Source organism: Ambystoma mexicanum, chromosome 12 (assembly GCF_040938575.1).
Source record: "Ambystoma mexicanum isolate Mex_15411 chromosome 12, UKY_AmexF1_1, whole genome shotgun sequence".
Taxonomy (NCBI): domain Eukaryota; kingdom Metazoa; phylum Chordata; class Amphibia; order Caudata; family Ambystomatidae; genus Ambystoma; species Ambystoma mexicanum.
Genome location: NC_090936.1, coordinates 455,952,820 through 455,965,159, shown reverse-complemented (window position 1 = coordinate 455,965,159; position 12,340 = coordinate 455,952,820). Strand labels below are relative to the sequence as shown.

General features: G+C 40.8%; 1 protein-coding gene across 3 annotated transcripts in view; it reads left to right on the top strand.

The window, feature by feature from the left end:
* TUBA8 (tubulin alpha 8) overlaps positions 1 to 10,461 on the top strand; it is a 163,877-nt gene extending 153,416 nt beyond the window's left edge. For all 3 annotated transcript variants that reach the window (XM_069628685.1, XM_069628686.1, XM_069628684.1), the window contains exon 5: positions 10,062 to 10,461. In XM_069628685.1, the coding sequence (XP_069484786.1) occupies positions 10,062 to 10,355 (294 nt within the window). In that variant the 3' untranslated portion in view covers positions 10,356 to 10,461. The remainder of the gene's footprint in view (positions 1 to 10,061) is intronic.
* Positions 10,462 to 12,340: the final 1,879 nt, after the last annotated feature.

Below are 12,340 nucleotides of genomic sequence, written 5' to 3'. Positions count from 1 at the left end.
GGTCGTCAATAGGGAAAGGGGGATAACATGCCACACCCAAGGGAACCCCACTCCCAATCCTCAAAGATCCTCCACCAAAGTGATCCTCCTTTGCTTCTCCACCCCCAGGGTCAGTATCCAAGGTCAGTATCAAAGGGTGATGGCCTTTCCCTGGTCACCTGTGCAGAGGATCCGATTGGGAGTAGGAGTGAGAATACCGTCAGGTTCTCACAGGATAGAGAGGCATTTTTCCAGCCCTCTTTTAATTAATAAAAGTCTATATCCCAAAAAATGCCACCATTTTGTCATAGCCTTACTTCTGTACCCTTACAGTATGTAATAAAGATTGTTTCAAATTTGTATTTCTCTTGAAAGCAAGTATGGGTTAATTTTCCAGGACTCCTTCTTAATTAGATATTAGTTCTTCTGAAATCGTGACACAAAGTAGGAGATCTAATTGCTTCTAAAGATTCTTCTCTAGACACACATCTTGGCCCTCATTAGGACCCTGGCAGTGTTTAACGGCACTGCAAAAGGCTGCGGCACCGTTAAACACTTAGCGCCTTACTACGAGGTCCCTTTGCAGGACCCGACCTGAACGGCTGGTCTAGACCTAAAGTAGGGACCCGCAAAGGGACCTTGGTGCTAAGTACGGTACCGCAATTTGCGGTACCGTATTTAGCGCCTTCCCCAGTCCCATTGAGCCCTATGGGGTTTGTGAAATGTCTCTGGGGTGAGACTATCACCAGCAACTTTAATGTTTACATCCCAAAAATGAATAATTGTAGGTTCCATCTCTGAGGAGAAATTGATGTTTGTGAGATCAGAATTTCTTTCTTGAACCTCCAAACATAAAAAAACATAGAAGACATAACCAATATATCTTCTTCAATTTAAAATATTTTGGCTGAAAGGAAAGGTATATATATATATATATATATATATATATATATATATATATATATATATATATGCAAAAAAAACACATGTGTATAGTGGGTTGTACCACTGCAAAAAACCCTCTAAAAAACTTGTCACAAACTATTCCCTGCACACACGACCAAACCACCTTCTAGAAAAATCTTTATTTAATTATAAAAACGTGCAACCAACAATGCATAGTAGCTTAAAAGTGCAGGCATACATCACAAGCCTCCCTTAATGGCATACAGGTCATAAAACGCCACGCGTTCCCCTTGAAAACACCAAGCTCCCTCAGGCTAATTTTACTCCACGTTCGTGAAACACCATTGCATTTAAAACAGGAAGAGAACCGGGATCAGGATTAGGCTCCTCCCCTTTCATCATTTCCGATCACGTGATCGCAAGAGGCCTCATTTACTATTATGTAAATCGGACAGTCATCTAAAAATGGTCAAATGGTAAGGAGTGTAAGTGTAGATACTGCCCACTACAAGATGAAATCCAAGTTAGTGGGATTAGCGAGATATTCAGGGTTGAGCTTCCTGCTTCATGCCGAATTCTCCTACCTCCTAAAATATGAACAAAAATGTATCTTGTGTTTGTCAGCGCTAGTGCGCCATGTTGTAACTTGGTTTGAATTCATCATCCATGATAAAAACCAATCCAATAAGCCCCAAGGCTTGGAGCATTTATTTTGAAACAAGAGCGTAGCGCGGCATCCCACCTTTTCAAATCTATGTTGCCACAGAACGTTATTGGGCATAACATCTGTTTATAATGCCGTCTTTCATATAGACATTCACAGTGCATCTCTGCCTCAGAACGGCATAATGCTGTTTACCCGCATATTTCTACCATCATGAAAGAATGTAAAGCGGAATGTAAAATACAAAAGGCGAAGTGCATAGGTGCTTTTTAAACTGCTAGCAGCATCATTCACATTAAAGCAGCATGTTCAGTGAAATAAAGTGCAGGTGCATTGGTGATACAGTTGAACAGCCGACCACATCATACTCACAGAGATAGCACAGTCAATGAAGTGCAGGTGCAGTCATGGCATTCTATTGCATTATAATTACTGATGTAAACAAGCATGCATGGCAGCATAATGCTGTATATCTGTAAAGTAACCATGTAAAAAGAAGAAGGCAACATCATATCCATGATAATAGTACAGTGCACGTGCAAATTGTCCTCATTATCATACTAGATGACCACTTGATATTCCATACAGTCACAAGGTTGGTGGACAGATATCCACAGTGTTTCCCTTCGCCACATGATGGGAAAGTGCAAGTGCATAAGTACATACCTTTCATCTTTATAGAGTAGGCTGGTGACTATTTTTATGATGTCATATAGAATCAAATAACACATATGGTTCATCAGGTTCATTGAAAGAACACAAACATTTCGGGGTCAATGTTGAGACCCTGGGGTGTCAGTGTATCAAATTTACAGATTAATGATGCCTCTAGTTGTCGCAGTTTGAGTTCTCTGTTCCCCAATCTCCTGTGTTGTGGGGCATGAGCAAGGTCCTGAAATGACATCTCTTTACATCGCCCCCATGTTTCTCTATGAAATGTCCTGTTAAAAGGTTAGTAACATCACCATTTTTTATTGCTCTATAGTGCTGTAATATGCTTAGCTTTAAAGCTCCTATAGTTGAACCATTGTAATGGAGCCCACACGTGGAGGTGATAACATACACTATAAACTTAGTCATGCATGTTATTTTGTGCTTTTGTCTCCATCTCAAACCATTACAGCTAATAAAAGGCTTTGTGGACACAAAATCGCACATTTTAAAATTTGCACATTTGTGAAAACCTGCCATATCTTGTTTCATAAAATGGCTCGAAGGGATTTTATTTTCTGTGACCACCATCCTCAGAGAAAGAATTGTCTTCAAAGTGGGGGCCCTGCGGTATGTCACATTAGGGGCTACTTCCAACACCTCTTTGAGATCTGGATCTGTTAAAAGTACATTCCAGTGTTTACTCATAATGTGTTTAATATTTCTGGCTTGATGATTATAACCTGTGATGAATCTAATCTTCTCCTTTTTCTTGACTTTATGTGCTTTAAAGAGTTCTGATCTCTTAGTGATTTCAGCTTTGTCAAAACAGCCTGCCACTACCTTCTTGTTGTAACCTCGTTTGACAAACCTTTGACCTATGTGTTTGGCTTCAACCTGATAATCTGATTCATTACTGCAAGCTCTTTTCGCTCTCAAGAACTCTCCATATGGAATCACATTTTTTAATGCTGTGGGGTGATGGCTCAAAGCATGTAAATTTGAATTTGAACTGGTTTTCTTCTTGATTAGCTTGGATGTTAGCCTGTTGTTTTCAACAATAAACTGGACATCCAAAAAGACCAATTCTTTTCTGCTCTGGACAGATGTTAATTCCATATTTAAATCATTAACATTCAGGATATTTACATAGGTATGCAATAGTTTCTCAGTACCGTCCCATATGATGAAAAGATCATCTATGAAACGGTACCATACAACTATGTGTTTTGTGAACTCTTTCATTTCCTCAGTCCAAGCTACTTGAGTCTCCCACCACCCCATATAGAGATTGGCATATGTTGGGGCCATACAAGACCCCATGGCCGTGCCCTCAAGTTGTATATGGATATATATATATATATATATATTCAGGGAAAAACCTTTAATTGCAGAGACATTAAGGTGAGAAAGTCTTGCAACAAAACCCCTGAAATTCAGCTGAAGGCATCTTAACTTGTCTTTGTGCCCCCTGTTACGCAGCCTATGACCACCATGATGACATCACAGATGACACCACTGATGACATCATCTATGACATCACCGATGATATCACTGGTGGGATCACTAATAAAATCATATATGACATCAATGATTATTTAACTAATGCCATCCGACATACGATCACTCTAGGTATTTGCACATATTTAGACCACCCTTACGTTTCTACATATGTAGTATTAGCATTTTAGAATAGTTTATAACAGAGAGTGCATTGTTTAAAAAAGTAAACAGCTACACATGCATCATATCACTACTTTTGAATCTTTCCTTTGTAGTACTTTGATAAAAGATATCTGAATTATGAATGTGTAATATTTTACAAGTATGTTTACTTTCTTTTAATAGCAATAAAGTAAAAAAAAGAACACTGCTTAGAATGTTCCTGTTTGGCCCAAATATATGTAGACATGTTCACTACAATAATTATATAAAGTTGCAAAATAAATGTGTAGACATAGAGAAACATGTTAAACCCTAATTATTTACTGCATTTTAAAATAAACATGTGTAAATACTCAATTATTTTATTGTAACAAAAATGTGTACACGTATCATTTTCTAAATGACATGAGAAGTGCTTTAAAATAAGGAACAACTATGTATTAGGATATATTTACTCAAAATGTATATATGTATGGAAAATGAAGTTGTAAAATTCACATTTGCTTGAAAACATATCCGTAGATGTACATTTCTTTCTCTGTGCCTTTTTTAAGTGAATAACATGTTAACATTGAAATAAAACACGTACTACAGAAAGTCAAATACATGTTTATATAGTATCCAATTTTTTCATACATTGACTTTTGTGTATGTGGCAGATGATGTCATCAGAGATGCCATCTGTGATGACATCATTGTGGTCATAGGCTGCGCAACAGGGGGTGCACAGTTAAGGTGGCTTTTGCTGAATTTCAAGGGGTTGATCCCTAGCCCCCCTCCACTCCCAAATTTCACTTGGTGTCCTCTTGCTGCCCCCACCTCTAGCCTGATGGCATTTGCATATTTTATGACAAGCAAATGGCTTTTTTAATGCGTTTTATTTTTCCCAAACCTTTGGGTATAACCTGACATATAACTGAAGCTATCTCTCGCATCGATAACACAAAAAGATGATGGCTTTTTTCATTTATAAACACCCTAAACACCTGGATACTTAATGTATCTGGCTGATATAGCTATTTATTTTGAAGAAGGGGCACCCCTTTCCCTGCCAAATATTTAGAAAAGTACTGGTCGGAATATCCCCAAACCACAAAAGGATTGCGAGTCAACGCTTTGTCCCCAAGTAGTTTCAAACCTGTTCCAAAACTGTCCAGTGGTTTTGGCTGTGCGGTCAAGCAAAAATCTATCTTTTTTTTTGTCTAGGGGAAAATGAAAGGGGAGTAGGCCGGAAGTGTTTTTTTTTCTTAATCCCTTTTTAAAATGTGTAACAGATCTTTCCCAAACTTTCCAATCAGGCAGTAGGGAGGGGCCTGTGCGTACATAATTGTATGGAATTGTTCAGCCAAACCCGTTGCACTAGTTAAAAGTTATTAGCAATTCATTTTTTGGATTTCGTGTGGAACTCTGACTCACCTTAACTATAGGGCGGCGACTGCTACCTTATAATATATTCACATCAGGCACAAAAATAGCGCCCTATCTTGTCTCTTTTATCTGTTGAAACAATTGTTTTTGACAAAGAAAAATTGTTTCAGTCAATGCAGTCTCTGCTAATTGCATAATGAATCTCTTCTGTACCATGTGTGGGAGTGGAAGAGTATTTGGGAAGGCTTCAAATAACCTAGAGTGAATCCCTTTGCAGTATATTTGTTTAAGGGCCCTCAACCTCCTCAGTAACTATCTGCTTTTGGACCTTAATCCATCTGTTTCACTAACTGTATCATTGCTGTGGTATCCTTTACATAGAAATTAATTTATGACATTGTAGTCTTTTATAAATGCATACACATACATAGACGTTCTAAGATATAATTTGTAGCTAACAAAATAAAACATCCTGGAGGACACTGCAGGTTTATATGCACATTGCTGGAATCACTAGACTTGTTTGAAAATGGCTTCTTCTTACTTAGTCATCCATCCTTTTTATGATGCTTCAGTTGTCACGATGTTAATAGTCTCACTCAACGTTCTAGTTGGATCTTGTTATAGTTTGTTTATAGTTTCTCTGGCTATTCAGAGGTCTACTCACTTGTGCATCATATTGCTTTGATTTCATAATAACTATCCATCCTCCTTTATCTTCTGGTTTAATGCAAATGGTAGGGCCTACGTTATTAGTCATGTTCTCTCCTAGTGAGTTCATGTCAGGAATGGCACTCTGTCAAGAGTGGCAAAGGGCACCCAGGTAGGTTTTTGGTGGCTGTGCTGATGTAAGGTGACAGATAAGCACACACAGCAGGAGGCTCAACAAGAAAGAAGAATAGGCAACAGTAGCTGTGAACAAAAAGGGATAGGGATTACAAAGGTACAAACAAACTGGATTCCCTCTTGGGGTGTATGCAGAAATGAGAAAGAGTGTTCCACGGACCTTTGGAAACTCCAGCCTTCGGCACAGATTGCTATTACAGGGGCCCACTCTGTATGCTCATGGCTGGGAACAACAGCAGTGGGTGTCTGTACCTGAACCCTAAACCACGAACAAGGTAACAGTACTTCACAAGACTGAAGCCTGTACAGATCCAGCAGGAACCAAACAATGACACGAAGTACAACACTGAAAACGCGACAAGGGAAGGGGCAGAGATTGCCTGCCGGAAACCAACAGTCAAGCTCTGTACAATACAAGTGAAGACACAAACAGAAATATCCAGGGAAAGGAGGTCAAAGAGAACAAGGTTCAGAACAGGATCCGGAAGAAAGGAAGGGCGGAACCTATTATCTAACTGTAGGGAATGGTGACCGGAAACTGTACACGGAATAGTAGAACAGTAACTCAGGGCTAGAAAGACAAGAGAAAGCTAACAGAAGGAAAAGAAGGAAACAGTATAATGGAAATTGATAACCTAAGGGGAGGACAGAAGACTCAAGGAAGAGAAGGACTGGGATCAGGAACAGGGGGTTGCAAACAAGGAAGAGAGCAAGGGAGCAGTAGCCAGGAAACAGGGGGGCTGACAACAAGGAAGCAGGGCTGCAGTAACGGATGGCACAAGGTGCAGGCAAACTGTGTGGACTGCAGAGGACTGTAGTAGGCTGCAAGGCAGGGAGTCCAGAGGAGCCGGACAGAGAGCTGTAGTAGGCTGCAGACAGAGTGCCCAGAGGAGCAGGGCAGCAAGGAGCGAGCCAAGAGGAGCAGGGCAGCAAGGCAGGGAGCCCAGAGGACCAGGGCTGAAGGCAGTGGAGTGTAGCAGGCTGCAAGGCAGGGAGCCCAGAGGACCAGGGCTGAAGGCAGAGGAGTGTAGCAGGCTGTAAGGCAGGGAGCCCAGAGGAGCCGGCAAAGGGCACTGGATCAGAAGCAGGATAATACGGCAACAGGAACAGCATACAAATCGTGGCTCAAGGCAAAAAGGGGTTGGGAGAACTCTTGATGCAAGAGACTGTGCTCCTGCAGGCAGCTGCTTAAATACAGCCCTGCCCTGTACTGAGGCAGGATAACTGGCAGCACCTGGAGCAACATACCTGAAGGTAATCTGCCTCCTCTCTCTCTGGTCCTGAGAAGGTGGAAGCAGCACTGATCGCTAGGGTTTCTGGGGATTGTGGTTCCAATACTGATGAATGGGAATAGCCAGGAAATGATAACTGTAGCAAGGTGCATTATGGTTCATGTTGTTAGCTGGATTAAATAAGAAAGTACCAAAGTCGTGCAAATGGAAATGAAGGACCAAAGTGTGAATAGGGGTTGTTCAAAGAGTATTATGAAGATAAATTAGTTCCAAATAGTCCATGATGGTTGCCAATGTGTGCGCCAGTGACACAGGCATGACAGTTCATCTCTAATGATTAATTATTATATTTTCCAGGATTCCCATTCAGCTCTTCCATCACTTTTATTTCAGTAGTCAATTCTTGGATCATAGGTATGGGGGCACATTTTGAGGCCTGTCTAAGTTATGTGTTTGTAGTTTAAACTAGAGATCCCCTTTTAGTAAAGAAATAAGTTTACGTCAATTTAATCTAAAACACCTTAGTACTCCAATTTCTATCTCAAACAAGGTTGCTTTATTCAATGGAGTAAAACTATGACCCCAGTCATTAATAAAGGATTAGATAGATTGGAAATGTGGTCTACCGGCTGTCCTGATCTTATAGCTGCTGGTAATTCTCCTGTCGTGTGTTCATTACACTGTCCGGTGGTTGGTATCAATTTATGTCCTGCCTCCTCCGCCACACTGTTGGAATAATGGCTGTTGTTTTGGAGGTTATTGCAGGTTATTGGAGGTTGCAGCCATTATTTCAACAGTGTGGCAGAGGAGGCAGGACATAAATTGAGGTGCAGATGACATAGACTGTGTCATTCCTCACTTTGCTTCTTCTGCATCACTGCCTGATGATTTCAAAGTATCTGAGAAAGTTGCATATCTTTGCAGATTAAGTAACTGATTTCTCTGACTAAGATTTGCTGGCTTGCTCATTCTGTTCTTGATAATATTCTGGCATTAAAAAGGGAAAGTTTATCATCTTTCTAATTGGCTATTTCCTTTTTAGACCCTTTTTGTCATATGTTATTTGTTTGAACTTTAGTATTTCTTTGTGAACGTTTCCGATATGTTTTTAGCATCTGTGGCCTCTGCATTCTCTGGCAATTCTTTCTCTTGATCTTTTAATTCTTCTCCTTGTTTTTTACATTCTACTTCTGCATTGTCTAATCAATAGATTTGCAAAATCCTGCAAAATAATGCTCTTAGAGCAGCCCTAAGTCTCCCAAAGAAAGCCCACATCTCAGACACTAGAAGCTCTGTCAACTGGCTCTCCACGAAAGACAAGATCTTCCTTAAATCTGTCTTTCTGACTCACAAATGCCTCCACGACTCGGCCCCTCAATACCTCATAACAAGATTCACTAGACAGTTATCTCATCCCCCCTCCAGAAAGGCCAATGCCGACCTACTACTGGTACCAAGATTCAAACGTACTTGACCGGAGGGAGCAGTTTCCCTGCCAAAGCAGCATTACACTGGAACTCACTACCGCCTTCCCTAAGAGAAGACCTTCCTTACTTACAATTTAGGTCTAATCTCATCCAATGGGTTAAGGATCACGATAACTAATGCACTGGCATTTCCTCCGCCCTGCTGATCTGATACAACATAAACCTGTAAATTGTGAATATTGTATGTTATTGTATGCACAGTGTACTATTGTAATTATTCTATCTATATGTAAATTGTCCTTGGATAACCTTACGTTGGCACCTGCTGCCTATGTTGTCAATGTGTCCTCTACTGTAACCCTAGTGGGACTCTATCCAATATGTTCTATGTAATCTAAGCTATACAATCCTCTTGTTGCTCCTGCGCCTTGTTACCCTTGGGTTAGGTGCGCATTACAAATAATAAAAACAAACAAACAAAAGGATTCAATCCCTAATGCATTAATTGCTCACGCTTCAGTTTAAATTCTGGATCATCTATCTACAAAGACTTTAGGAATTTGTTTTACATAAAAGCCTTCAGGAATGATATCTGCCTTCAAGTACACTAACATAAACATAACATGCATTTCAGTACATATACACTTTTTCTTATTCCATTTCAATAAATCCCAATTGCCCATTGATGTGATAGAGGGGCTAGATCTGTTATCTCCAAAAAGAGATGGACCATTTTTCAATCATTGATACCATTTGTCTGGAAAAGAGAAAAAGTTCACATGTTCATTCTTAAAAAGAGGAGAAAAAGTGTATTGATGTACACAGCAACTCTGAATCTCTATCAGATATCCTTCTTGATTACCTGAGCTCTACTATTCACAAGATTCCCAAATCCCATTTTTAAAGGCATTAAAATTTGAGCAATGATTTTATTTACTCCCCAGTATGTCTTTTACTGTTTAAAGACGAAAGGCCACAATGCTGGTGATATACACTAGTTATTACCTTCGTTAAAATAAAACAAATGCATGCGTCAGGATGCACATGCTTAGGACCACTCATAAAGTGCTTTTTTGTTGATATAAAAACACACTAAAACATCTTTCGTGAATACATTTAAGGGTGTTTTCTAATATTGATATTTTCAGAAAACCTTAGAGATAGTGAAATGGACCCTTGAGTTGCAAAGGGAAAAAAAAGCATTTTCAGCATAATGCACAGCGCATTGTATGATAATGGATTGAAAATAACATAGTCAGAAACTTGTCAGGGGGTGCGATGTACATTGCAACTTGTATTAATTAAGGCTTTTTTGCTTTCCAGGTTGGCATAAACTACCAGCCACCGACGGTGGTGCCTGGAGGAGATCTGGCGAAGGTTCAGAGGGCAGTGTGCATGCTGAGCAATACAACGGCTATTGCAGAGGCTTGGGCCCGGCTGGACCACAAATTCGACCTAATGTATGCCAAGAGGGCCTTTGTGCACTGGTATGTGGGAGAGGGCATGGAGGAAGGGGAGTTTGCCGAAGCCCGGGAAGATCTGGCTGCCTTGGAGAAGGACTACGAAGAAGTGGGCACAGACTCCTTTGAGGATGAAAATGAAGGAGATGAGTTTTAATGTATCGTTGCATGTTTTTGAAAATGAGTACCGAAAAAAGATAGAGACTCTTTTGAGGTTGATAATGAAGACAATTTTAAAATAAAAAGCCATGCCCCATTCATAACGTGTCTCTAATTATTATTCTTTAAGTTCCCCAGTGTGGGATGTTTTGTGCATGCATATGTTTTTTTTTAGCAATCTTAGGCAGTGATCATGAACACTTTCAAAGCATGAGCCAATCTTTTGCAGCCTCTGTGAGCCATCAAAATGCCTAACCTCACAGTTTTGCATGTTAGAATATGTAGTGCAGCAACAGAACAGTTAACAAGTCACATTTATTTTCAAGGACATTATTCTTGTCAGGAGGATCAATTGGATATGTGTCTATATGATCTAGGGTTTTGCAAGATTGTGGAAAGGAAGTTCTACTCTCTGAACCACGTAAACCAAAGATGTAGGAAAGGGATACACTATAGCCGTTCTGGGGTTTCCTGTCTATCAGAGAAACTAGCCTTCCTCTGGATATCTTTCCCCTTTCCCTTCATTATCTTTGGGTTATAGCATCCTGCATGCATCTTGCCAGTCTCAGGTTTATAGAAGCCAGCTCCTTTCTTGACACCGCCACAATACACAGTCTCTGGAATATAGACCCCAGTAGGCCTCTTGGCATGTCACATAACATAGTTTTGGGCATATAGCACTCTTCTTACCATTTATAAAACAGTCTCACTTTGCGCATATGGATATAGTGCCCTGCTCACTCCCAAACCAGCGTCCAGATAGTCTCATCCTTTGCTTGGGTCACTTTCCTGGTCAGGGCTCAGTCTTGGTGCTTTCAGGCCCCTTGACTCTCTCAGGCTTCTCAACCTTCCCACTCCTTCATTACGCTTAGGACCTTTAGCACAGTCAGGCCCTTTAGCTCTCTTAGGCTTTTCAAATCCTGTAGGGCTACTCGACAATGAAACCTGCAAACATCCATTCTCTGGTTCGCGTGGGATCTCCTTGCCCTGTTCTCCCCATCCTTCACGTTCTGCCTGGTCCAGGTAACTGCCGCCATTTTGTTGTTTTGGTATGGTCTTTTATTTTGCTGCTCAGGGTTCAGCTCCTCTAACAGCTCTTGGTGTTGATTAGGCTCCTGTAGAACCTCTGTGTTCTCTTTGTACTCCCTCTACTTGGATTATAATCTTTACCAAGTAAATATAATCACCTGCTGATTTTGCATTCATTCAAGCCTTTTAATGGCCAGAGGCTGCCTCCATGGACTTGACATTGACAGCTCCAGTGGTGGCTCTGGTGACTTTGGCTTTCCCTGTCTCCTCAGCAGCACCATGCCTCTTGGTGAGGTCCCAAGACGGTAAGTAGGATAATTTTGATTTCACCACCACAGCATATTCACATATGCCCCCGCTATCCAGCAGCGTTACAAAACAATGTCTCTGCTTCTGTGCTATGATGAAACCCATTAACATTTCAGGCAGCTATCACTGCCCTTGGAGGACCGGACGTAGAGAGAGGAGAGGGGAAACCCTCCTATGGCCAGCTTACGCTGTGCGCTCTGGGCGAAGGTGGAGTATGGAGTGGGTGGTTATCTCCAGGTAGCTAATGGCACACAACCTTGCTCGTCTACAGAGTACCCTTCAGCTCTTGTGACAGGGCAAGGACATTGACTTAATCACTTATTTCTTTTCCTTCTGTGCTTCCCTTGTTTGTTGGCCATCCTGGGGTTGTCATGACAGATAATTGACATTAGTCGGTAGCTTACCCTTTTAAAGCAGTATTGAAACGGGTCCAGGTATTCGTGTCCTTGTGCCAGGCCAGCCAAATGAGGATTTACAGGTTGGTAAGTAGTTTAACACCTAGTTAAGTCATATTGTTCTTTGTAACCATGTTCATTGAATAATCAAAACATAAAACAGCATGTATAGATTCACAACATTTAGCAATGTTGGTTGAACTTCTTAATCCATTGTATACATTTTGCTGATCTTTTTCATCTCCCAAAT